General features: G+C 37.2%; 2 protein-coding genes across 2 annotated transcripts in view; one reads left to right on the forward strand and one right to left on the reverse strand.

The window, feature by feature from the left end:
* LOC148370338 (high affinity cGMP-specific 3',5'-cyclic phosphodiesterase 9A-like) overlaps positions 1 to 782 on the reverse strand; it is a 28,118-nt gene extending 27,336 nt beyond the window's left edge. Inside the window, exon 1 of the mRNA XM_088332844.1 lies at positions 525 to 782. The gene's annotated coding sequence lies outside the window, so the exon portion shown is untranslated. The remainder of the gene's footprint in view (positions 1 to 524) is intronic.
* On the forward strand, positions 1 to 27,674 carry LOC148370339 (uncharacterized). Its single transcript, XM_088332841.1, has 17 exons — positions 1 to 897; positions 9,939 to 10,104; positions 12,363 to 12,425; positions 12,540 to 12,647; positions 13,469 to 13,624; positions 13,716 to 14,069; positions 15,681 to 15,725; positions 15,794 to 15,873; positions 17,303 to 17,599; positions 18,502 to 18,586; positions 18,952 to 19,097; positions 22,082 to 22,172; positions 22,263 to 22,411; positions 22,487 to 22,572; positions 22,711 to 22,780; positions 22,944 to 23,065; positions 27,091 to 27,674. Exons 1-17 carry the CDS (start codon positions 1 to 3, stop codon positions 27,296 to 27,298), a joined length of 3,123 nt encoding a protein of 1,040 aa, XP_088188967.1. The 3' UTR covers positions 27,299 to 27,674.
* The last annotated feature ends 59 nt before the right edge of the window (positions 27,675 to 27,733 follow it).

Genomic DNA, 27,733 nt, shown 5'->3' on the forward strand with positions numbered 1-27,733 from the left:
ATGGCTCCTATTAAGAGACACGCTTACAACGCAGAGTTTAAACTCAAGGCGATCAGTCACGCAGTAGAACACGGAAATAGAGCAGCAGCGAGAGAGTTTAACATTAATGAATCGATGGTGCGGAAGTGGAGGAAGTATGAGGACGAGCTGCGCCAAGTAAAGAGGACTAAACAAAGTTTCCGTGGCAATAAAGCGAGATGGCCACAGTTAGAGGACACACTTGAACAGTGGGTTGTTGAACAAAGAGCAGCAAGTACAAGTGTCAGTACAATCACTATTCGAATGAAGGCAACAGCGCTGGCACGGGAACTTAACATTAAAGAATTCAGAGGTGGTCCTTCTTGGTGCTTTCGGTTTATGAAAAGATGTAATCTCTCCATTCGTACACGAACTACTGTTTCGCAGCAACTGCCAGCTGACTCCCAGGAAAATCTGGCCACTTCCCCCACATACGGCACTAACAAGATTACTGAAAAAAAGATCCGGCCAGAGCATATCTTTCATATGGACGAGGTTCCACTCACCTTCGATATTCCTGTGAACCGCACAGTGGATAAAACGGGAGCACGTACAGTGAATGTACGCACCACAGGGAATGAGAAATCCTCCTTCATTGTAGTTCTCGCCAGCCAGGTTAATGACCAGAAACTTCCACCCAAGGTTATTTTCAAGTGGAAAACTTTGCCAAAAGAATTCTTTCCAGCTGGCATAGTCATCAAAGCTAACTCGAAGGGATGGGTGGTTGAAGAAAATATTCCGGGTGGATTGACAAAAGAACTCCAGCCGCTAGATGTTGGTGTCAACAGAGCATTCAAAGCCAGACTGCGTACTGCGTGGGAGCAATGGATGGCACAAGGCGAACACACGTTCACCAAGGCGGGGAGACAGCGCCGGACGGTAATGCATATCCAAACTATTTTATTGATAAGAACAGTGAAAATAATAATTTAAATCAAGTTTTTGAGAATTTCGATAGTCATAGTTCAAAAATTAAGTAGCTTGGACGTTCACTGTAGATTGTAGAAGGAAAAAACACATGCAAAAATAATTAAGTAGAATAATACATTTTCTCATTCAAATTATTTATTCATTTTCTGCATTAAATTATTCTTGGTAATATAATGATTAAAGGGATAACCACAAACCTGTCTTTTTTTCATTTTCTCCTTCTATACTTCCTTTTTTTCTTAACTTCTTTATACAACATAATAATTCGTAATATATTGCATCAAAGCAAGTGAGTCGTTTTGGAGACGGCTCTCTTTAATGAGTTGAGCCGAAAAAGCCGGTTCTCTAAAAAGAGACGAACTTCCTTTCACTACATCAAACAGCTCGCTTCGTTTGCGACGAAAAAATGATACCGAGATGGAGGCTTCCACGGCAAACTTGTTTTACTTGATTGATTTGCTGTTTCGTTATAGTCGGTGTATACCGGATGGTACCCGTAATTGACAAATTTGCGTTTTTCCGTACAGATTTTCTCGTACGCCGTACGCATCTTAAAATGCACGATAAATGTACTCTGTACGGCAAAAATGTACAGGATGACAGGTATGTCATAACTTTAGAACTGTGCCGCAGATGCGATGACCACTCAACTTCCGTGCCACCCAATTTAATTCATGTACAGGATTGCCAAGTATTATTTAGCATTCTTCATGAAATTACTTGGAAAAAAATTGGAAATAAAGTAAAAAAAATAAACAAAAGAAGAAAAATACAGTGGGCAGCACGGCGGAGCAGTGGTTAGCGCTTTTGCGGCACAATTCATGTCATGGGAACCTGTTGTGGGTTCAAATCCAGCTCCAGACTTTCTGTGCAGAGTTTGTATGTCCTCCCCATGCTTGCGTGGGTTTCCTCCGGGCACTCCGGTTTCCTCCCACATTCCAAAAACATGCATTTCAGGTGAATTGGCCAGTCCGAATTGGCCCTAGGTGTGAATGAGCGAATGAGTTGTCTGTCCCCGTGTGCCCTGCGATTGGCTGGCAACCAGTTCAGGGTGTCCCCTGCCCACTGCCCGAAGATGGCTGGGATGGGCTCCAGCCCCATCCACGACCCTAATGAGGAAAAGCGGTATGGCTAATGAGAAAAATACAGTCTAAAAGTAAAAAAGAGAAAAATGTAGAAAAATCTGGGAAAAAAAAAATGAAAACAAGGCAAGTTTTTGGGGGGTCCCCTTAAACAGCGTACTACCAATGACAAAATGTAACATTAAGCACAAAATGAAAATGAAAAAAAATGGATCATCAAACACGCACAAAAACGCATGCAAAGACATAAAACATACTTAGAATATACAAAAACGTACGTTAACACGCAAAAGAACGTATGAAACGCACTGCTTTTAACCATCAGTAACGCTAATGGCGATGTAATGGCAGAAAAATGATTCTGATACCGATAATGTTACATCTCAAGGAAACATTTGGGGAGAAACGTAAAATTCCCGTGTAAACACATCATCTGTGTTGGCTGCATCGTATCAAAAAATACAAAAGGAAAAAAAAAAGAAAAAGCTGGGGGAAAAAGAGAAAACAAAAAAGAAGGTTACCTTTAATCCTTAAATTACCAGAATTAATGTAACATTATACACAAAATAAACTATACAAAATTAATTATAATTATTTAGTAGCATTTATTTTTTCACTCTACCTCAATGTGTCGCAGTGTTGTGTACCTCATTTAAACTTTTCAAGAATCTAAGAATCTCTGAAAAACACACAACACAATTCAATGCAAGGACAAATAAACTATGTAATATAAAAATAAACTTACATTTGTTATGTAAAACACATTGAAAAAAGTAGTAGTCCAAGGTGCTAAATCCAAATAACAGGGCTGCCCCTTCAGCGACACACCGTCTTAAAGGGACAGAGTGTAATATTTAGTGCCTCCTAGTGGTACAAAAAACCCCCTTAATCCAATGTTCGGGAAAAAACTACTAAAAGTGTAACGTTAACCAAATTATTCAAATTAGTTATCTGACTCCATTAACCAAACATAACCTTCATTCACCCAACAATGCATGCTCGTTTCTTAATAGAAAATGTGCAAGAGACCGTCATTTCCACACGGGGGCAGATTTATTTAACTAAGTGAATCCCATCTTATTAGCCGAATTATTGTCGAATTAGTCTTCTTCGAGCCTCCCCCTCACGATCGATCTCCTGTTTCTTGAAGTTCTGTCTTCTGAAGTTCTTTTCACAAGCCGGCGTGTTGGCCACCCCCATGGGCCGTGCTGACTCCTCCCATGGGCGTGCCGACTCCTCCCATGGGGTGGGCCAGATGCCAGCTTCACCACCTCCTCGCCAAAGGGCTCCGCCACATCCAAAAAACTCACAACAACAAAGCTTATCAGAACAACTTCTCCAAACAATGTCTGCTTTTCCCGTGTCACAGTTGCTCCTCCGGCGTCAGCCCTTGTCCCCGTTCCTGCTGTTTTCTGTAAACATCTTTCTCTGTCTAGGCCGCATTGACCTTAAGCCTTCTCTGTGAAAAATCTTCATTGCTTTCAATAAATGTAACTTGTATAAAATCCCTTACAGTCAAATAAATAAAATATAAAATCATTCACCAATTAAAAAAAATGATTTGAATATTAACTATAAACTATCATACCAATGTTATTTTTTTATAAATAATAATAATAATAATAATAATTTCCTTGTATTGTCATTCTGTGTAACAATGTACACAGAACGAAATGTCGATTGCACCTGACCCGATGCAGCCGCAGCCAAGAACATCTATAGGTTAAAAAATGCGTACTTCTTTTACATACCGGAATCCATACGTTGTGGTCACCATCATGTTTGCCTGGCATCTTTGTCCTTTGCTTTGTTTATTTGGCACTGGTATTCAATCGCATTAGACAATACAGTTCCATCTAGTGGTCAAGAATTACACACTGTACCTTTAGCACCAACATGCCCGATCTATATGGATTACTGACTTGAAGTATGTCCTGTCTCAGGCGGTGCCCATACACAACATTTGTGATATTGTTCATTTCCCCCACATTCTATTGAACTACTCATTTAGATGTGAAGGAACAAATATTATGATCTTCAACATTAATACTTTTTAATTTTATTTGCCGTAATCATGTATGTTTTGTGATATTTACATCTCAAAGCAGGGGTTGGCAAACTACGGCCCACGGCTCATATTCTCCTTCATGCGGCCCGCTAAACCAAAATGGTCACAATGTGACAATTTAGAAAATAGTAAATAAAGTACTACTAAGATTTATTTTTCTTTTTGGTGCCAACTTTGTCCCTATTGTATGTCTACAACAAAAATACTATGACAGAAACACTACAAAATTAATACAAAACTCAATTTAGTGCATTGAAACTTAATGCATTATTTTGCTTTCATTCTGAAAAGAAAATACAGATAAATACTATGACAGAAAAACAACTCCAGTTATACGACAAAATCCAACTACATTAAAATTATACAAAATATAAATAAATTATATAAATTGTAAAATGGTAACTGGATTAGATTTTATATTGCGCTTTTCAAGTCACTGGAGACTACATTATTATTTGTAGTATTATTGTAGTTTTATTTTAGTAGTAGATCTGTTGTATTTTTGTAGAATTTTTGAAGTATTTCTGTAAGTTTTTAGCATTATTTCAATAGAAAGATTTTTGTAGTATTGTATTAATATATTCACTGTAGTGTCCTTATAGTAGTCCTGTAGTATTTCTGTTGTAGTGTTTCTGCAGTATTATTTTTGTAGTATTTCTGTTGTATTTTTGTAATATATTGTAGTATTAATGTACTTGTATTTGTTTGCACTATTTCTGTAGGAATTTTGTAGAATTTCTATTGTATTACTGCAGTTCTATTTTTTAGTATTTCTGTAGAAGTATTTCTGCTGTAGTATCTCTAGTATTGTAGTATTACCGTAGTAGTATATCTGCAGTAGTTTTTTTTAATTTATTTTTGTACTATTTTGTAGTAGATTTTTTGTAGTATTCTTTTAGTATTTCTACAGTAGGATTTTTGTAATGTTCTTGTAGTATTTCAGCAGTAGTATGTATAAAAGGGAAATACAACAAAAATACTCCGATCTCAAGTTTTTTTTAATTTTACTCGCGCTGAGGTTTTTTGTTGTTGTTGTTGTTGTTTTCCCTTACCCTCATGTAGGTTTCAGGTCAGGGAATGTTTTAATGGTGGGTTGTGCAGCCCTTTAAGACTTTTTTGTGATTAAGGGCTATACAAATAAATATGACTTGACTACTATGGGAAAAACTACTACAAAAACAACAAAGGTAATGAAAGAATACAAAAATATTACTACAGAAATATTATGACAGAAATACAAAAAATATATATTACAACATAAATTTTATGATAGAAATAAAAATTGAAAGTTATAATGGAGGCTATGTTTAATTTCACGGCCCACTAACAACATTGATACAATGATACTGTCGTTAAACTGGGACGACAGTATCGATCTTAAAACAACAGAATGATCCGATCGTAGCACCAAGTATCCAAGTATTAATAATATCGATATTTGGATCGATTCGGCCACTCGTAGCTGCTGGTTTAAATGACCATTACACGAAGAGGCGACCATGGCGAGTACCGTGGTAAGTATGCAATCGTGAATCATTAAAAAAAATACTTGTAACCTATTTTCAGGCAATTTTATCATAAAACGATAATTAATGTAATTTTATTCTGTTTGGATTAAAAAAAAAACTACTCCGGGGATAAATGTATGCGTTGTTGTTTTTTTCTGAGAAAAAAATACACGTGTTTGTTGAGTTCCCTTGAGTTAGTTTGGAATCGATTCGAAAGGGTGGCGTATGGTGTGTTATATGTCTCGTATGCATTTTTTCTCACTTAACCTTAGTGAAATGTCTTCATTTGTTTTGACCTTTTTGCTGGTGTTTTTTTCCCGTTCAGTTTTTATTCGACGATTTTTGCAGAAAGCTGAGTTTGGTTCGGATCGACGACGTTCACTTGAGCTTGCAGTTTCAAATCAAATCTAACTCCGAATCAGTATATTGGAAACCTCTGAATTTTATTATTTGATTGGTTGCGATGCTTCCCACGCTAATGTGATTGGGTGATACAGTGTGACTCCCGGTTATTGATTAGCCCATTATTTTGCGGCCTTAGCAGTGTTTTTGTGATAATTCAAGGACGTTTTCGTTCCATTTATGCATTTTTCCTCATTTACAAGACTTTTTTTCGACTAAACGTTAGATTTTTTTTTAATAATACGTCATATTGGTCAGCATCATTGGTCTTCCGCATGATCCCTGCGCTAATGTTAGTTTGCGTAATGCCGTCACTTCCGGTTTATCACCGCAGTTCGTACTATCTTCTCCAGTTGTGGATGTTTGGTTAAATTCAGGATATTTTAGTTCCATTGATGTAGTTATTGTTAATTATTAATTAATTTGTTTATAATGTTCAGTGGTGGGCACGTCAATTAAAGAATTAATGCGTTAATGTCACCACTTATTCAAAAGAGTAGCTAAGATAGTAAGTTAATTACTCTATAGTAAAAGTAACTTATTTCTATCGATCTACCTTGGTCATATTCCTTTAGAGGGGTTACCGACAGCAAGACAAACACAGATACAATAACAAAGAAAAGACAAAAAGGAAAAAGCAAACGACACAAAAAATTCACCATGGCCAACCCAAATGCCCAAACATGTTAAGCACATCGGCACCCACGTTGATCATGCTTTCGTTCCTCAAGATGTAACGGGACACAAGAAAGCGGCCATGTCACTCGGGTCAGAGTGACACAAAACACTTCTGTTCAACAGAAGGGCCCTACAGCTTTCACTGGTTTACCCCTGCCACATCATAGAGGTGCCCCGGTCATCCCTTAGAACACGTCTAAACATCCCACTACTCTTTTACAACACCTATCCACTCATTCCTATCACCAACAAGAGATCTAGCTTCCATTACATTGAGACCTCTTTCCTGCAGTGCACTCTTAACACCATTCATCCACGTCGATCGCGACCTTCCTCTTGATCTCCTTCCATTTATTTCTGCTCTGTAGATCCTTTTCAACATTCGCTCCTCATCCATCCTCTATACGTGTCCAAAACAACCGAAAACTCGCTTATCCACACGCTTGCTCAGTTCCACAACTACTCCAGTTCTGTCTTTCACAATTTAATTTCTCAATCTTTCTAATCTTGTCACTCATAACCTACTCCTCAAACACTTCATCTCAAAAACATTTAATTTCCTTCTCAAATCTGCGTTCAGGCTCCAAGTCTCTGCACCATACAACACAGTCGGCACAATCTCACTCTCATACAGTCCCCTCTTAACATCCATACTAATACTCTTGTTGCTCATCACTCTCCTCAGAGCACCCAAAACCTTGCTTCCTTGATTCACTCTGTGCAATAGCTCGCACTCCATTGCATCAACTGCAGCCACATCACAACCCAAGTATCTAAAGTAACTAGTTACCAAAAAAGGTAACGATTTCCGTTACTTATCTAAAACTTAGCAGTATTCAAGTCAGTTGAATAGAGAACAGGTAGTTGTATAATATAAACTTAAAATATTTATTGCTCCTCACCAGTAACAGATTTATCCTACAGTTGAAGTGCAACAAAAATAAAAAGTAAGCAATATCCTAAAATAACAATCAGTATGTACATAAACACGCACAAAAACGTACGTAAACCAGTGTGGGCACGTTAAAAAATATATTTATAGAGTTGCTCGCTACTTCTTCCGAAATAGTATCTGAATTACTCTGTGTAAAAGTAACTAGTTACCAGGGAAAGTAACTATTTCTGTTACTTTGAAAATAAGTGGTTGTATGTCAAAAAATGTCAAACATGTTCTGACTAATATTTGGGTCAGTTGAATGAAGAACCGACCGGTAGTTGTGTCATAGAACCTTGTAATAATTATTGCACCCCACCAGCAACAGATGTATCCTACACTTGAAGTGAAAACGTACACAAGGACGCACAAAAACGTACGTACGTACGTACGCCCAAAAAAACGTACATAAGCATGCACAAAAAAATTTACGTAAGCACGCACAAAAAACGTACGTAAGCACATTATTCGTGAACATGCACAAAACTGTAACGGCAGAAAAAATACTTGTCAGATTATCTCATTACAAAAAAATATAATGGCGTTATTTATAACAGTGTTATTCCCATCACTGATAATGTTGCATGCACAAAGCAACATTTGGTCACGAACGTTAAATTTCTGCGTAAACACATCATCTGTGTTTGCTGCATGGTTGGTTGTATGCATTTACTTTTGCGCATGTGCGAAGTTTATCTGGATTCATGGGATTCTATTAAAATGTTCATGTCAAGTCATGTTTATTTGTATAGCCCTTAATCACAAAGAGTCTCAAAGGGCTGCACAGATCACAGATTTTTGCAAACCACAGACTATTAGGATACCATACCCTGATCTAAAACCTACATGAGGGCAAATAAAACACAGATATTGTCAACATAAAATATAGGTTATTCATATGCTATAGAATAGAAGTGTGTTTTAAGCTTAGATTTAAACATTTCCACTTAGGTTGCAGATCAAATCTCAGGGGATAAGAGCATTCCACAGCACCTGGGCCCGAATGAAAAAGGCTCTCGAACCTGCGGATCTCTTCTTGGCTCTTGGGATAACTCGTAAACCAGCATTTTCGGAGCGAAGGCTCCAGACCTGAACATAGGGGGAGATTATATCTGAAAGATATAAGGGAGCAAGTCCCTGCATTTTTGAATATAATTATAAATATTTTAAATATTTTTGAATGTAAGTATTGGAAAACATTTTAGGGGGGTTTAAATTGTTTAATCAATAAAAGTATTACGTATGTCATGCATTTGATAGTAACACCCTGAACCGTAAACGTTGGGACCCTAAAATGCACGTAAAATGGCAACTCAACTCAAAATTTGTAAAATAATTAATATAATAATATAATTCCTAAGCACACGTTTTTTGCCCCAAATATGTATTTTGATTATAAAGTTGAATGACACATGAAGGGTGAGACTTTACTTTTGGTTTTCATCATTTTATAAAGCAAAATTATGGAATTTGACTTAACTCTTGTATCTTCATCTTTCTTGGGGTTTGGACTTAACAATAGTTAGATAGTTGTTATGTAGCTGTAGAAGTAGGCTGGATCTGCAGCCTTGCTATTGCCTTCACTCCTGACACCGCCTCCGTCTCTTCCCGAACCCGCTAACAATCCACGGCGCACCTGCTGGCAATCACTGTTTCTTTGTGCTCTTCTGACTCCATTTTTTGGGGGGATTTCTTTTCAATTTAAAGAGCAGCTAAAATCTAGCTGGCGCCGTGCCTGGCCGTTTGTTTTGCGTGGTGGACACATTGACTTGTGCGCCCGCCTAGCTGTTTAACCGAGAGCGTACACCAGCCTCTCACAGTCATGCACATCCAAAGTAAAAAGCCCTCTCTAACCTGCCCCTGTGATAGTAGTTGCTGTGTGCTGTCTGCTCAGAACCCAATTAATGATACATTTATATCAGTGACAATGAAGACAAACTAAATTTGAAATCTGCAAAGCAGTGATAAGTGAAGCTCAAAGTAGCGAGGGGTTTACTATATATAGCAAGTTATCTTATATTAAGTACGCCAAACCGGAAGTGGGCGCAAAATAAGAGCGTTTATGTAAAATTCTGCTGTAGAGTACACAATTTGTGGTCTGCTTTGGGCCCGGGCCTGTATATGAAGTCAATTTGTCATGTCCTGACGGATTATTGCTCCTCTACTAGATTATCATTTTAACACATTAACTGGTTCGCTCACTAACCTTCAGGAACATAGTCGAAAACACTGTGTCAGTTAGAGTTTCTGCTATAAAGGCGACACAGGAAACTGCTTTTTTATGGATCGTTTTTTAATCCAGATTACATTTTTTTAAGGTGCTCACTGTTGCCTGGCCTCCATCAGGCAGTGAAGAAGAAGAAACGTCCAAAACTTTATCTGCAACACACAAACGTCTGGTGACGGCCACACAAAAACAGTATAAAGAAGCTGTATGGGACTTGTGTGATTCGGACTCCTCGGATTACACGGATAATTCATCTGGTGGGAATTTTGCTCATTTTTCGTTTGTTTTGTTTAAGGGACAGTTTGTTTTATTTAACCTCTTATTGCAGGGGCCCAGGAACCTTTTTGTCCCAAAGAGCAATAAAGGCAAAAATTCTATATTTGTATTTTTTGCGAGGGAGCCACACCAAATATTTTTAAGATGAAATTCAACTAAACTGCCATACCTGGTCTCCAGAAAAAAAAATGTTTTTTTTTTCAGCACATTTTATTTCACTGTGTGTTATTTGATGGTTTGATCTATGTAATAATAATAATGCCAGAGCCTGTGTCTTATATCAATATAAATCTACTACTACTACTAATACTCCCCCCGCAGTTACTGGACTGTAAACCTGAGGAGTGTTGAGGCTCATTTTGACTGTCCATCCATTTTCTGTGCCACTTATCCTCACGAGAGTAGCGGGGGTGCTGGAGCCCATCCTAGCTAACTTCAAGCAGTGAGGAAGGGAGAGCCTGAACTGGTTGCCAGGCAGATAAATAAATAAACTGGACCATTTAACATTCATTCATTCATTTAAAAGTGGCATCGAACCGCGAGATGACGAACTGCTGCGCTAAAATTCTGACTAAGACATGGTTAATCTTATCTATCCCGGCTGACGTTCAAAGAAAGTGTGCGGGTCATATGTATCGACATTCCGTTCTGTATACACGTGTACACGAATGACAATAAAGTAAATCTGAATCTGAGATGCAGGGCACAAAGAGACATACAACTCACTCGCTCATTCAAACCTAAGGACCATTTGGACCGAGCAATTAACCTGACACATTTTGACCGTCATTTTTGTCTTAAGTAGTGTTTTCAAAACAAAGTATAGATTCAGATTCAGATCTACTTTATTGTCATTCTAGTACACGTGTATACAGAACAAAATGTCGATACATCTGACCCGCACAGTTTCCTTGAATGTACAGATATAAATAAAATGTTGTATTGAGTTGGAGTATTGAGTACTAATAATATACTAAATAATTATGGCTATGTATAGTATTTTACAGTAGTGCAAATAGTGCAAGAGGAGCAGCTAACCAGATGTGCAAAATGGGCAGTCTGGTAAACAAGTCAGGTAAACAGTAACAATAACACTGTAAGTACAATAGTGCAGAGAAACAGATGTGCAAGGAGTGGCTAGCTATAAAGAACTGCCAGTAGTGCAAAAAGTCAAATAAAACCAACAGATGTACAGATTAGTGGCAGTTTAGATTTACTATGTGTTTGATTGACCATTTAACAGTCTAATGGCCAGGGGGACAAGACTATTGTGGAACCTGGTGGTCCTGCACCGCACGCTGCAGTACCTCTTCCCAGAGGCTAGCAAAGTATAGGCAAAGTTATTTTGTAAAAACGTCACAAAATACTGCAAACAATAAAGATATAGTCGTATTTACCTTTGGCGCGGACTGAACTAAGCGAGAGCAAAGGGAGTGCTGTGTGCAAAGACCCTCCACCTCTACAGCTCACCCAATCAAACTGCTCTGAGTGGCGTTTTAAGGTGTTTACAGTTTGTTCTGTTGGTTTTCATCACAAAGTATCTCAACATTAAAAAACTGAATTTAATGAGCTTCCAGGATTTCTTGATGACCTACTGCCAAAATGGGTTATGTTGTTGTTGCAGCCTGACAGTAAACTGCAGTTTAGAATGTGCCCTATATATACACGAGACGCAACCAAGATAAATTTTAGTGTTGCATTGGCTTCGCATGTATTAAAATTTGGATCTGATCACTCAACTTAGGTACGTCTCAGAGAAATGTCCAACAGTTAGTTTTCTTCTCAAAGCCAGATTTACTCATGAAAAGAGCCATATATGGCTCGTGACCCATGGGTTCCAGACCCCTGTCCTAGTGGTGAAAAAATCCTTCATTTAAAAAAACAAATGTGAATTTAAATAATAAGCTAGATTACATGAACTATCATATAAACGGGCATTAGAAAATTATAATTTTAGGTTGAGAACATTTGTATTTATTTTCATTTAAATGAGCCTCAATTGGGAGCTGACATTGTTAACCACCATCTTGCTCCTACAGGTACCCCCCAAACCCTTTGAATGGCTTAATTAAAATAACAGAAGAATGCTGCAATTTAGTCACTTTGAATCTCAGGAGTTTGTATTATTTCTTGTGCTTTCTTATTATGTTTTCTTCTTAATTTGGCCATGAAAAAGACACTGATGACAATATTCATTTTAACACGATGACCCCCTTTTTCTGTTTTTCTGTTTGCTTAGATGTGATCGATGTCACTGAAGAGCTTGTTAACCTTGGGGTGAAGGAACATTTCCAGTCGCAAAGTAAGACCAGTTTTAAAAGTCATTGAGGTTTTTTTTTTTAACTGGGCTGGGACTAAAACTGAAGAGGATTTTTTGGGGGGGTTATGTAAAAACTGAGCTCCTTTTTCTTTGCAGTTTTTCCAGCTACAAAAGACTCTCCGGCGGAGTTTGTATACGTTTTAAGCAGCGATGAAGAGAACAACGATGGTATCGAAATGTTCAGCGCTGTGGCCAGTTGCAATGGTACAAGGTTTTTTGTTAAGGTCTTTGACAGAAAGGACCATGTGGAATCTAGAAAGTGCAATGCAAAAAAAAACATCTTACCTATTGGAAGAATGTTTTGCTTATTTTAAGGGAGGTTGGCAATTTTCAGAAAGTTTTTTATTTTAAATACTCTATTTTTATGACTATAAGGCGCACTGTGCTAAAATAAAAAGTAACACTACATGATAAGAATGAGTCTTAAATTTTGCTTAGCCAAGGCATGTGGGCCATTTAGCACTTTTTTAAAAACTCACAAAGTCATACACTTTAGCACTTTTTGCAATATCTTTGTAAGTTTTATGGTGCTCATCACAAAATATTGGTATTATAGGTACTAATGGATGAATGAAGTCAAGCTCAAGTCTCTCAAACACTACCTTTTGGAGACTTTACTGACACTTTGTAATGTTTATTAGGATTGGAAAACAAACAAAGACACAAACACACACACACACACAAAATTCGATGTTGCTTGTGTTTTTATGTTTTAGATAAAGCATGCTCAAGAAACAGGGTTTTATTGGATATCGATATTGGTTGGAAACTTTTTTTTTATAGAGCGTCGTTCATTTTAGATAAAGTCATATGTATGTTTTCAACAGATGATCATTGCTTTCCAATTTTTGTGCTTTTCGTCATTGGGGTCACAATTGCATTGATTTAAATGATCGGTTAATATTGTGAGAGTTGGGGTAGACACTGTTCTGGTCACCAAGTGGACAAATGAGCGTTTATAGATGTAAAGGTTCTGAAAATGGTAAAATTTCCAGTTAATTAGACAATGTTTTGTACTGTGGCAGGCGCTGAGACTACCACGCAAGCGCAAGAGGAACAGACATACTCTCTACAGAAAGGCAGGGACATACATATAAAGCAAGAACTTCATAACCCGAAACAGCATGCATACTCACCCCAGGATGACTCCAATCAAAGCATAATGGAAAAACCTCTAAACAGTAAGATAAAAATATTTACCGCTCCTCCATATGAACTAGAAAATGTCTTTTGTAAAAAGGCTCAGTAATAAGTACTGTTTCTAATCACAAGGTTGGACTGAAACAAAAAGCAGACGAAAAATGAAGAAACTTAAAAAGAAAACACGCTACATTTCCCCCAATAACCTTGCACAGACCCTGCCAAATACTGCCGAGCAGAAAAACCAAAGAGGTGGTTCCTGGGATAAACAATCCAGGGGGTATTCTTTCGATCAGGCGGAGGAGGAGAAAGACGAGTTTGATAAAGGTAGAAGTGTGCAGAGGAAATCGAAGGGAGGAAGGATCCCGTTTAATGGCGACCACTCACCTGACGGGATTCAAACAAGAAGGTCCTTTAACAAAGTCTTCAATAAGATCACCCTGCCCAGCAGCACTGTCTACACTCAGCCTGACCAGGCACACAGAGGTAAACAAGTTATTCCATGTTCATTTAACTCACTACTGATACGTTTACAGCAGGAAGGGGAAAACTGCAGCCCACAAAAATAGTCAACATATGTTAAAAAAGAACAAGAAAAATGTTTTATTATTTTACTACAAAGCCCACATTTCCCCCAAAATGGCACACTCAAACTATATTAAACATTGTTTGGCGTACACCATTCCTTCCCGGTTGCATGATTGGTGAACGGATTTACAGTGAGAGTTCTGCACGTGGAACAGATCATCTGCACGTAGAACAGATAATCCCATCAAAATTGTGTTTTCAATCCGTTTTAAGTTGAGAGTCAAACCCTTCATTAAAAATGGAGGAAAATTGAAAATGGAAAGTGCCGCAACAACTTATCATTAAAATCAATTATTAAAAGCGTTGGCAACTAATTAGATCATCAACTCTTTTTAGCACGTGATTTATGAGCCCCTAAGTATCTTAAAACAATGCAAATAAGAATGCTCACAATTACGTTGTGACGCTGTGGTGTCACTTTGGTCTGGCAAAGAGCGCCAACACAATTTTTATAAAAAAGTTATCTTTTTTAATTTATTGAATTTTTTATCAATACAAATGAAATTGGCATGAAAGTTTCAACTTTCTAGTGTTAAACTGTTTCATCTTGAAACAAAGTTAACAACAGAAAAAAATGAAATGCAAAATAATAATAATGACTTGTTTAACTCTGCACAATAGGCAAATACTTCAGCATAGTATATATCGTTTTCATTTTGGGAATTTTTATCATATTCAGAGATTTAAGAAAACACAGTTTCCATATTTGATATATCTTTTTTGTGGATAGCAAGAAATAGCTACACATAAAATGAAATATATTGCTCCTTTTTTTTTTGTATCTTGGTATTGCTCCATTTTTATTTTTTTTATCCAAATATACCGGTAATATGGTCCTTCGATAAGGATGTAGGAAAAGAGTATATTCCATATTTGCAGGTGTATAGCATATATGTATGTATTTTTGTGTATTGTCAAGTTAATCGATTCATTTTATAATGCAGATCATTTCATTCATTTCATTTCATTTTAAAAAATATATATATATTATAAAATATTCTGTTGTTTTGTGCATTTTTCTATACGTACAAAACATTAATATTTGGATTAAGTGGAGGATATTAAAAATGTCTAAGAAATCTGACTCCTCGATTACCGGTAAGCGAAAAAAGTAATCGACTAATTCATGGGTCATGAAAATGATAGTAATTGTCAGCGGTGATGCACGTAACTTAAAACATGTTTTAAATGAGTGCTAATTAGTTGATGTCAAGCAACCTTGGACCCCATTGGTGGAATTAACCAAACTCATCAATTTTGTGGATAAAAGAAGTCACTATCACATTCTCATTAGTTTTTCAATGCAGTTCATCTAATTTGGTGCTTAAGATTATATATAATTTTGCCTTAATTCATATTATATAAAAGTCAATCTCCTGACATGAATCATGTCACTACTGCCAGATACTTAATCGGTCGTTATTTTTTTCTCCTAGTCCCGTCTCTTTGCAATATATTTTAACCGTGGTCTCCATTAATATAAAAGCATCTTTATTTGTGTTTTTGCAGAGGAAACTATTCAGAGGATTTTGGACATGAAACTTGACATTGAAGGTTTGTGTCTTCTATAGAAAATTTGTGGGCCTCTAATAGTTGAATTAAGGTTTTCCTTGCATCCTCAGGCTTCTGTTTGTGTTGCGGGAGTGAGGACGTCGAGATCTTCCATCCGCTTTTTAAGGGTGGTCTCTGCTTGAAATGCAAAGTAAGAACCAAATAACCCTTTGAGAAGTTCTATTAGCGTAGACGCTGCTACAGATCATTTCATATTGTCAAATTAGGCTTTATAAAAGCTCGATATTTTTAATGTTAAGGGATAAAGTTGCAGCTCAGAATTTTGAAAAGAAAAAACATATATTCCAAAGCACTAGCCACGATACCATATTGACTCCATAAAGGTTTTTGCTTAGGGCCGGCCCTGATGACACCAGAAAAGAAATGGGCTTCACTCCAGTTTCATGGTCGTAGACTTAGGCGCAACTGCCTCTGTGCATTTAGGCATTTTCTTCCTTGTGGCGCCCTCTGTAGGGATTTATCTTCTAAAACACAGCATAAACGCAAATACAGTGGGACCTCGCTACTTCGCGGTTCCACGTTCGCGGGTTCAGATCTTCGCGGGTCAAAAAAATAATAATAATAATAAAATAATTTATAAAAAAAATGTATATATATATATATAAATATATATATATATATATATATACATTTTTTTTAAGCATTTTTGAAGGGGTGTCGCTACTTAGCGGATTTATACTTTTCTCGGGTGGTTTTGGTCCGCATTAACCGCGATAACCGAGGTATTACTGTTACTGGTTCCCACTACCATGATTGCTTCCAGCTGGTCTGTAATGCAGAGGGGACGTGAATTGAAAGAAGTAGGGTGCTCCTTACCTTGCTATATAACCAATGCTGTGAACCTATCTATCTCTTCTACCATACTCTACATTTTGCAGAGCATTTGGACTACCTTACCCTTATCATGGATGTGTTTTTCTAGAGTAAGGGATAAAGTTCAGGGGAAGGGGGAATAATCAGGTGAAATCTAAATTGGTTGTTAATACGTAGCCCAGCGACCATTATTAAATATGATCTCAAAATCCGTATTGCTCCCAAGAATAGTTTTATACTGTATAGTAAAAAACATGAATTTTCTTTATACATTTTAATTCAACTCTAACACCACCCCATTATGGTTTCTTTTTACATAAAAAAAGCAAAAATACGATTTGGTGACTTCTGCTCAAGATTGTGAAGAAAAAAGTATTAGCCAATGAAGATCCTGATGAATATAGCATTTGCATTGCATTTTATGCAGAAAAAAATGATTTCCTGTAGGTGCCTGTGGACCTGAAAATAGCTTCCCGGTGCAATGAGATTTTCTAGTAAAATGATTTTTTTAGTGGTTAACTCTGTTTATTTAACCCTATTTCCAAAATCGAACCCGGTGATAACATCGTAGCAACATTGTAATATTGCAAGTTGTTATCTTAGAAATACATATTAGACATGGTGTCCTTTGCGCTAATTAGTAACAAAAGGAGCTCTCAGCTAGATAAAGGTCAGGAACCACTGCTCTAAAACAACACTCTGGTTTTCTTTTTTTCCCTCCACAATCCCCAAATCCTTGTCTGCAGGACAACTTTACGGAGACATTCTATCGCTACGACGACGACGGCTATCAGTCTTACTGCACCATCTGCTGCTATGGCCTGGAGGTTGTCTTGTGCGGGAATGGCAGCTGTTCGAGGTCCTACTGCAATGACTGCCTCAACATCCTGGTGGGGCCGGGGACCTTCGACTCGCTCAAGGATCTGGACCCGTGGAACTGCTACATGTGTCAAGACCACAAGGCCCACCGAGCCCTTCTTCCGAGAGAGGACTGGAGCATTCGGGTCCAGCAGTTTTTTGTTAACAACAGCGGCATGGAGTTTGTGAGTGTTTACAACTTTTGTACTCTCGATTGCCACCTCTGTCTTAACTCAGTACTGCATTGTCTGTGGAAAGCCTGCGCATGGCAGTCAAACACATTGAAATGCATTCCAGTCAATTTATAATTTATACTATTTCATTAGAGATTTTGCACAATATTTTAATACGAACATATTCAAAAATTCAAATGATTCTGATTGTTTTGCCAACTGTGAAGATTACCCTGGTTTTAAACATACTGTGTCTTTAAGAGACAATCTGATCAATCCTCATGCTGATATGCACATTGTTCAGTCTTGCGGAGGTTTTGACACAGAATAGTTCTTCATCTCATGGTTTGGTGAAAATGTTTTTTTTTCTTGAAAAAAAAAAAAGAACTGCCTTTTTACAGTGTCGCTTTGGATTTATTCATATTTAGTACAATGGCTTGTGAGACAAGAGTCTACTGTTATTGTATATTTAGTCTTAATACGTTAATAGTTTGTTGACACTCAAAATAAGAGGAGAATGAATCAGTGAATTTTTAACTTGCAAGGAGAACAGGGGAGGACTGTACAAGAAACTCTCACTAGGCCAAATTTCTAATCAGTTCTACAAGCCCTCCGCTGAGCCCTCTCTTAATTAAATCTCCTAGGTTAGCAATAGCAGATCCACCCTAAAGTGTTATCACAGAACAGCAACATTATTGGCTGATAATGACGATAGGTTTTCTTCTTTTTTTTACTGCAGATTTCACTCAGGGTTGACAGGTATCCAAATGGTGCCACCCATTCAGCTCTTTTGGGGATCTTGCTCAGTTTGCTAGCATTAGGCTAAACTATCTTTGAGTAGTAATAATGTAACAAACAGTACAGTATCCAAATTGTTTTACCATTTTTCTGCAATCTGTCATTTTCCACTCTAGGAGCCCCATCGAGTTTACCCGTCCATCCCTACTAACCTTCGAGGACCTATTCGAGTCCTTTCACTTTTTGACGGCATTGCAACAGGTCAGCATATGTACACAAACTACTATTAGTCATCATCAAAGTAAAAGCAAATGTTAGATACATATTTTCTCATCTTTTTGTTTTTACTCTACTATGTATTTACTCTTGACTATTTTTGGGAATTTAAAAGTTTTAGACCTTATTTTTTTATACTTGGCATGATGCAACATCCCAGAATAGAGTAGCCAAAAACCAATCATGATTCGCTTTACTGTTCCCCCACCAGTTACGACTCAGTATTCGCCTGTGAAGCTCTTCATTGAATTCATTTATGCTACTTATGTATGTGTAGAATTTGTTCAAACTTTGCTCTAGTATCGGGTTTGATAAACGTGTTTCAGTATCACTGTTTGCACCCGTGGCAGGATATTTGGTGTTGAAGGAACTGGGCTTTAAGATCCACACGTACGTCGCCTCGGAGATTTGCGAAGATTCCCTCGCAGTGGCGCTCATCAACCACGGCGGGAAGATCGTCCACGTCGGCGACGTCCGCTGCATCACAAAGGAACTTGTACGAGCACGGAAATGAAATGGAAACGGTTCATATATATCAATCCGAAAGTGTCACGATAATCATCCGTAAACTTAAGCAGTGAAAAAAATGATTTCTTACCCGGAAGCAGAAAAATATGTTGATTTTAATCATACATTTTCTCATTTTGCAGATTTTATTTAGTTTATCCATCTATCTACATACTGAAGCCAAATCCCCCTAGTTCCCCCAGTATGATAGTTTGAGGCATTAATATCAAAGTTAAAGGGACAGTGTGTATTATTTTCTCACTAGGACAGTGTGTATTATTTTCTCACTAGGACAGTGTGTATTATTTTCTCACTAGGTCTCGCTGTATAAAATGAATAAAAAGAAATAAAACAAAAAGTAAAACTCGAGAATAAAAAAGAAAAGAAAATGGTAAAACAAAATGGAAAGAAAAAAGTAGCTTTCTTTGTCATTTTTTCTGCGTTATTTTTTTTATTTTTTTCCCAAAAACTACCAGTAGTCAAAATATTTTGAAATGGGGAAAAATGCGCAGTCCGAGTGCGCTGCAAAATATGAATTTGTACCCTTTTGGCGGAAATGCTCATTTAATTTTTTTCTTATATTAATGGGACAAAACTATATTATCTAGTGAATGGACTAGATTCACTGCAAACACATTCTTACCCCGTTGGCAGAGGATTTTGATTATTTTGAATGTGATTTTTTTTTTTTAAATCTTTTTGTTGTAAAACAAGAAAAGTTGTATTTAAAATGAGCAAAATGTTCTCATTTTAGTTTTCCTCATTTTAGTATTTATCAAGAAAAAAACAAACACAAATTGTGAAAAAATATCCTGGTAGAAAATATTTCTTAAATTGAACAAGTCATCCTAATTTTAAGCATTCTTCTTTTTTTGGACTAAAATATCTTACAGAAAAAATATTCACAAAATGAGCACAGTCTTCTGCCAATGGGGTCAGCATTTTCTGCAGTGTGTTGCTTATTTAAGTAAACATTTGCAGTGTTCATTTTACCTGTGAAAAGTGATGGGTCCCAGCGACTCGCATGCTCAAAAATGGGTCCCAACAGAGATCTATGGGTCCCCAAAATTTAGTGTTATCGAGGTTGAAATTGTAAATCGGCGACAAATATATAATATAAATATATCAATCGATAAATTCATTCCGTTTTAATCATCACACTTAATTGGTAATACAAATCAGTTATCACTTCAGATTTTTCAGTTCAAAAAAATATTGTACATTATACAAAATAATATTGCAGAAATATTAGTCTATAAATTCATGCAGTTTTAATCACTTCAGATTTTTCAGTTCATATATTCTTTGTGGTTTGCAGTCCCGCCACAGTTGTAATTCCTTCTCAAGGTCCAATTGCAGCAACGGAATTTCCAAATTTTGCTAATTTGTGGTTTTCATTGTCGTTGTGCCGATCCAATGTGCTTTTCTGAAAGTTCGTATTGCGAAATGATTTATGCGATCCAGTTTTTTTGTCACGCTGGGTGCACGCATCACAGAACATGTAGCCTCCATTATCATCCTCCTCATGGCGCAACCAGGAATATAACTGAGTCCATTTTGGCAGAAACGTACTTTTCTTGCTAGGAGTATTCTTTTGTTTATCTTTCGTCGAATCGTTCGCTTCAAAACACGTGTTTTCATTGCCTTCGCGGTCTTCTGAAGAATTTTTTCCGCCGTTTTTTCGTGCCGGAATTATTGCCGTTGCTACCACTTTCTGTATTATGTTTCGACTTATTACCGACACTGAAGAAATTACCAATTTTTTGTTGATTTACAACTAATAGCAAATGTTTTTATGGAGGCATACTTCTTTCACTCGACAACCACCAAAACAATGACGTAATCTCGAAGCAATTAGATCTCGTTTGCCGAGATCGGCGCGAGACCAAAACAACTATGGCGGATCTGCCTGACGAAAAGTTTGGAGTGCGGTAAATCTTTTGTTAAAAAAAAAGTAATCGGGTAATAATGACAATTTGGTGTCAAAAAAGTTGCGTCCCGGGGAAGCACGTTGATTTGACACAATGCGTCCCCAGCAAGAATGATGCGTCGAGGACGCAGGAACATGGGCAAACGAGAACACTGCATTTGTATCAAGATTTTTAAAAATATTTTTGCTACTAATGTTCTTATTTTATAAAAATTTGTAATCTTAAAATCACAGTTAATACAATAACATGTTTTACCAACTGTTAGCGTACACATGAATAATGCTGTTAACACAGTTTGTACAGTTCTTGGCGTCCTTGAAAATACTTGAATTTTAACGTTGAGTTTGTAATGCTTGAAAAGTAATTGAATTTTGGGTGAAGTGCATGTTTGAATTTGTTGACATGTTCCTCAACAAGTCACCTTAAAGTGACATTGACACTGCTCTCTGGTCGCTAATCTTTGCCGTTGCATTTATTCTTCCCTTGTGATTAACGGCAGCTGGCATTGGTCTGTATGTCATAGCCCTATGAAGCATCGTTGCTGCCAAGAGGAAAAGTGCATGTAAACCTAACCAGGGCATGATGAAATTTGTGCAAAGATTATGCATCAGTTTTGGATAATGCAAAAAAAAAAAAAAGGTAGAATATCCCAGTGGTAAATTGGAATGGGCAGCACTTCCTGCTACATATAAGCTACATATTACTATTATTACTACTAAGGTATTATCCTTTTTCCCCAACACCTATATGGGTAGATTTTTGTCTCAAAAATATTTGCGCATTTATTTCTCAGATTCAAAAATATTATTGCGATTTACTCGAGACCTAGAAATCAAATGACTTGATGAATGAACACGCAAGATTAAAATATCTAAATCACATTGCAAAATATATGATTTGCATTGGATTTCTTTTAATGGTATTGGAAAATTGACTTTGAAAGCCCTGAAAAAGTGCTTGAATTGGGCCATGAAAAAGGTATACGAACCATGTGTTAAATTTTAGTAATTTATTTCCAATAATTAATTTTCCCCCCTTTTAGTTGGAGCAATGGGGTCCTTTTGACCTTCTGATTGGTGGAAGCCCCTGCAACGACCTCTCCATCGTTAACCCTATCAGAAAAGGACTCTATGGTCTGCTATCATAACTGCAGTTAGCGTAAATTTTTTGTCAGGATTGCAAAAGATTACTGACATCTGAGCCTCATGCTTTTTTTTCATCAGAAGGCTCAGGCAGGCTGTTCTTTGACTTCTTCCGCATCCTTCAGCTGCTCAAGCCCAAAGAAGAAGACAACAGACCATTCTTCTGGCTCTTTGAGAACGTTGTCTTCATGAATACGCACGACAAAGTCAACATTTGCCGCTTCCTTGAGGTTTTTCTCTCTTTGCTGAAAAATATGTTGTCTGAAGCTTTGGTTCACTGCCGCTCTTTTTTTTTTGATTGACAGTGCAATCCTGTGATGGTGGACGCTGTCAAAGTGAGCCCAGCCCACAGAGCGCGTTACTTTTGGGGAAACATCCCAGGGATGAGCAGGTAAGTCAATTGCCTCACTTCCAATAACATATGGGAAACAAGTATTGTCTTGTTTTCCTGAAAAAAAGAGCTATTTTTCTAAAACAGTCCAATTTTAGCCTCAAGATCTTTTTTATTAAGACATGTTTTGTCTTCCAGGCCCATTGCAGCCTCCCAGAGTGACAAGTTGAGTCTGCAAGAATGTTTAGAAATTGGCAGGCAAGCAAAGGTCTGTGACTCATTTTAAGAGAGCAAATTTTCAACTTTGCAGATTTCTGTATATCATGATGGGTTCTTGTCCCTCTAAACCATAAAAAAACGAGGCATTACAGTATTGTTACTATTGACAACCAAAATGTGAACGCTAGTCTTGTTTCTGGTTTGCCCATCAGTTCACCAAAGTCAGAACTATCACCACGAACTCAAACTCAATGAAGCAAGGCAAAAATGTCTCGCTTCTTCCAGTCCTCGACCAAGGCAAAGAAGACATCATTTGGATCACCGAACTTGAAAAGTAATTTTTTTGGATTGTTTTTTTTATGGTGGTAGGGATGCACAATCATTTTTGAGGCAGTCGTTATTAGAACAATACCTGCCAAACATGAGGTCCAATTGTCGTCCCAATAGAATATATTTATACGCAATGATTAGTCACTTGGAGACACGCTATAATATTTAATTAGCCTAGACTAGCGTTTATGATCCTCGTTATTGTGATTTCCTATGTAGTAGTAGCCCAACTTGGTTGTGTGTCCTTTCCACCTTTACGTAATGTCTGTGAGCCACCAGAGAGCTTGCCCATCAGCAGTCGCATGGCTTAAGATGTTTACAGACTGTTGGGATTTTACATGTTTCTGAATTTTAGTGCCTATATTGCGTTTACTTAGTTTCCAGAATGTTTTGTTGCACTATTGTGTGTTTTGCTTGTGCGGGGAGATCAATTTAATAAAGATTTACTGTTGCAGTGCGCTTGCTGATTAAGATTGGCAGCTACTGCAGGCGCAGCCCACAAGCAAGTGTCTTAATCGCAACAATAAGTGTTATTTATCTGTCACAGACATACCCAAAGTGTAGTGCCAATGTCATAATGTTTTGTACTCCTTTAGCAACGCAATGCTGAGATAAATTTGCTCCGCATATGTGTTATGAAAGTTTGCCACTGTCCAAACGTTACGTTACCACAGAGGAATTTCCCCTCCATGCGTCAGTATTTTTATATCTCGTTTCGATTCATTATAGCCACTAATGTGTACAGTGTTGGACCTTTTCTACATCCACGGGTTCATTTGATCACAAGTGGTGAGATGGTAGGTTATCAAAATAAAGGCCAGAGATGATGAGCATTTTCTTGGAAGGTTTTATTAGCAAAATACTCTGAGCACAAATGAGATGCAGACAATGGCTTTAGCAATTCACAATTTCCTGGAGAAAAAAAGTCTTGAAATCATTCTTATAAATTAGGCCGGTCCATAAGATGAAACGAAATCTAAACTTAGGTTAAAAACGAAACTTAAGGCACTGCAGTTAATGTTTCCAATGCGCCACAGCCCTTCTGGCTACAAAATAAAGCATAACTGAAATAATGGAGATGTATGATCAAGACTGGATTAAAGAAGTTATATAATGATGGGTAAGTTACAAATGACTGAAATATTGAAGAATCTATAAATGAAGAGATTATGCAATCATGACTAAATATAGGCTTTGACACATTCAATATTACAACAGATAATGCCACTTGATAAGAATGAGAGATATATTTTTTCTTAGCCAAAGAATGTGTGACTTCAGTACTGTAGCTTGTAATGTTTAGAATAGACGTATTTTCATATAATTAACACAACCCATAATAATTTACAAATGCACTTTTAGCAATATCTGTTAGTATTTTGCTGCTCGTAACAATATATTATTAAACTTATTACTGACCAACAGTTTTGGGTGTGATACTGAAAAAAATAATTAATTACAGTTACTAGTCACTCTATTTAAAAAAAAAACGTATTTTCTGCACTATAAGGCGCACCTAAAAGCCTTTATTTTTTTTCAAAAGCTGACCATGCGCCTTATAATACAGTGCGCCTTATATATGGATCAATATTAAGTCGCAAAGTCTTGCAACTAAGGCAAGCAGCCGCCGAATAGATTTTCCCCCAAAGGCAAAGTATTCCACGGTGTATGCTGGGATTTATATACCGGCGTTTCATTTCCTAACCAATGTGTCAATCATCATTTGAATCAGTCACTATTGGCTAAAGTTATTCGGAGGTAAAGGGGGCGAATCCTTTTTATCATTTACAGGCTCGCGTAGGCTAAAGGGGCGAAACAAAGCCTGCAATTGGCCGAATAAGATGAATGTGAATCACACGTTGGGTTGCACTACGGCATAGAGAAAACATTTTTTACTATTCTGTATTTGTAAATATTTTACTCTACTGGATTTACTACACTCTCGGTTGTAAGAAGACCATGGTTACGTATCATTATTGAACGTGATGGCTGCAAGAGAACTTAGGTGAACTATGCGGCTTTATATTTTCCCGGTATCTTGTTTTAGAACGATCTTGATGTTTCTGTGATGAGTCTATTTTTAAACTTAATTCAATTCAAAGTGTTTATTGTCATATGCACAGTAAAGAACCACGTTTCCCTGCACAATAAAATTCTTACTTTGCTGTCCACACAGTTGCCGGCAAAAAATAAACTGGAAACTAAGAAATGTTTGGCATTTCTTGAATCCCAAGACTTTAATCGTACATGTCTGAGACACGTATTTGCTTCTTTGCAAGCTTTCGGAATGTTAAGGGGGTAATAAGTTTGACTGAACTACCTGACTGTTTTGTCGACGTTCCCATTGTAGCGCCTTATAATCCGGTGTGCCTTATGTATGGAAAATATAGGACCGAGATAAATTTTTGGGGGGTGCGCCCTATAACCCGGTGCGCCTTATAGTGCGGAAAATGCGGTAATTATGTTACCTCCCCGGAATACTGACACCCTAAAGTAGTGTTTTACTCTGAAAGTAACTATCTAGTTACAAATTGCAGTTATATACTTGCATTGAAGCAGACCCCCTAAAACTGCCTCAAAATGGCCACATAATAAAAGAAATCCAAGAAAAAGTGCAACGACCTGTGAAAGCAGTAAAGCCCTTGTATTTCTTTGGCTGGCTTGTGCAATTTTGAGAGCTTCCAAACGAAACCTTAACTGAGACACTCCATATCGATTATGACTTCACACAACCCAAATAATTCCTTCTCTATTTCTAGGTTCTGCCCAAGACGTTTTTTGTTTTCCTCCAGGCATGTTGTATTGCGCAAAAAATGTAACAAATCAAAAGACCAAAATTCACTTTTAATGTAAGTTCTGTGCTCTCGTTTGCCCCATTAAGGTGGTGGTTCCTGTCTAAGCCACACCCTCCTCCAAACAAGCTTTTGGGGACAAATGACAAATATGATCAAATAAAGTGACCACAATTTCAGTACGGCTTAGATGTGAGTTCTGTATATAGGTTTTCATCTAATGATGAAAACGTCAGTGTCCTCGCATTCTGTGCTTGAGACAGCGCCACCGTAACTGTAATCAGTGGTACTTTTAAGCAGGCTTGGGGAGTAATGGAATACATGTAACGACGTTCCTTAATCAGAATTCTATTACTTTACAAAACAGACAAAAATATGTTCGGGTATATTTTATAAAAATAAGGATTAGTTTGCAGGATTACAATTTTGTTTGAAAACATTTTTAAGTCGCACACTAAAAGGGACCATTTTAAGTCCAGTGTGCGTTAGTTTTAACTCTTTTCATTCTTTTCCTCGTTGGCTACATCTTTGTTTACATTCGACATACCCTTTCAACTCCTCTCTCTCATTTCACACACACGGCTCTTTTATTTATATTTAGTTTATTTTGTCTTCTATCAGCATATTTAATATTGGAGTAATCCAGAAGTAATCAGAGGTAATCAAGTTACATTACTTTAATGTAATAGAAATTGGATTATTATAATCAATAACGATTATATTTTTCAACAGATAAATAGTAACAGTATTGGATTACAGTTTTAAAGTAATCTTCCAACCCTTCTTTTAGGGTATATAAAAACTTGCTGGTTATGACTGATGTGTTCTTGCACCTAATGAAAATGAGTGACAGTTAGCAATAAGAGGACGTTGTCACTAATGATCTTCCTTTGTAAGTAGTGGAGTTACGCACCACAGCAGTTGAATTACAACATTTTACTAGTAACGCATTACAGTACTCGTTACCGAGGAGTAGTAGTTACGTTCCAGGACTGTGTTCCTTTGTAACGCGTTAGTCCCAACACTGTAGAACAACAAAATAAGTATTTATTATCAAGGCCAAGCTCTAGGCTCCTTCTTTTGAAAACACGATTACCGGAGCTCCATGGAAAATAGAAAATGTGTCGGTAACTCTCTCTAGAAGCAGGACTTTCAGTTATCAGCATGAGCATGCAGTTATTGTGCATCCCTAGTTGTGTTTTATATTCTGACTTGGCACCTTTAATCCCTGTATCAGGATCTTTGGTTTTCCTAAACACTACACGGACGTGAAGAACCTGAACCGGCAGCAGAGACAGAAGATGCTGGGCAAGTCGTGGAGCGTTCCTGTCATCCGACACCTTTTTGCACCGCTCAAAGACTATTTTGCCTGCGAGGTGCTCACTTCTCTCACCTCTGCAATCACTGCCGCAAAGGACCCGCCACCAATGCAACAGTTCAGCTAGGACCTGTTGCTTTTTAAAGAACCATGTTGCTTTGAGCTCTTGGGGTCATCTGACTGCAGTTTTGTCTGTGTAGAGCACAGTCAATTTAAAAAACTGTTTTAACTTAGGCATGATAGTTGGATTTTTTTTTAATTTTTTTTTTAATGATTTAATTTCTAATAAAATGTCTTCATTAGGTACACTACAAAAACACTTGAGTTAAAATGGACCAACACAATATTTGGATAGGTTTTGGCACATTTTTCTGGGTGGTTTTACACAAAACTACCCACCATTACCCAGACATTTTAGAATTTAATGAACCATTTTTTAAACAAATTGACTACTGTTATCCAGTATTATTTTGCATAAAAAAATAAAATGAAACATAATTAAATTTTTGTGGTGGTTGTGTCTGCAAAACAACTCGGGATGTTGGGTCAAATCATTTATCGA

Source organism: Urocampus carinirostris, chromosome 3 (assembly GCF_059441175.1).
Source record: "Urocampus carinirostris isolate Australia breed hairy pipefish chromosome 3, RoL_Ucar_1.0, whole genome shotgun sequence".
Classification (NCBI taxonomy): Eukaryota; Metazoa; Chordata; class Actinopteri; order Syngnathiformes; family Syngnathidae; genus Urocampus; species Urocampus carinirostris.

What these genes read in the sequence shown, in the direction of transcription:
- LOC148370339 (XM_088332841.1), top strand. Translation starts at nt 1, where the DNA reads ATGGCTCCTATTAAGAGACACGCTTACAACGCAGAGTTTAAACTCAAG. An exon ending in TTTTGACGGCATTGCAACAG is followed by an intron (nt 18,587 to 18,951) that starts GTCAGCATATGT and finishes CACCCGTGGCAG; the next exon opens with GATATTTGGTGTTGAAGGAA. An exon ending in ACATTTGCCGCTTCCTTGAG is followed by an intron (nt 22,412 to 22,486) that starts GTTTTTCTCTCT and finishes TTTGATTGACAG; the next exon opens with TGCAATCCTGTGATGGTGGA.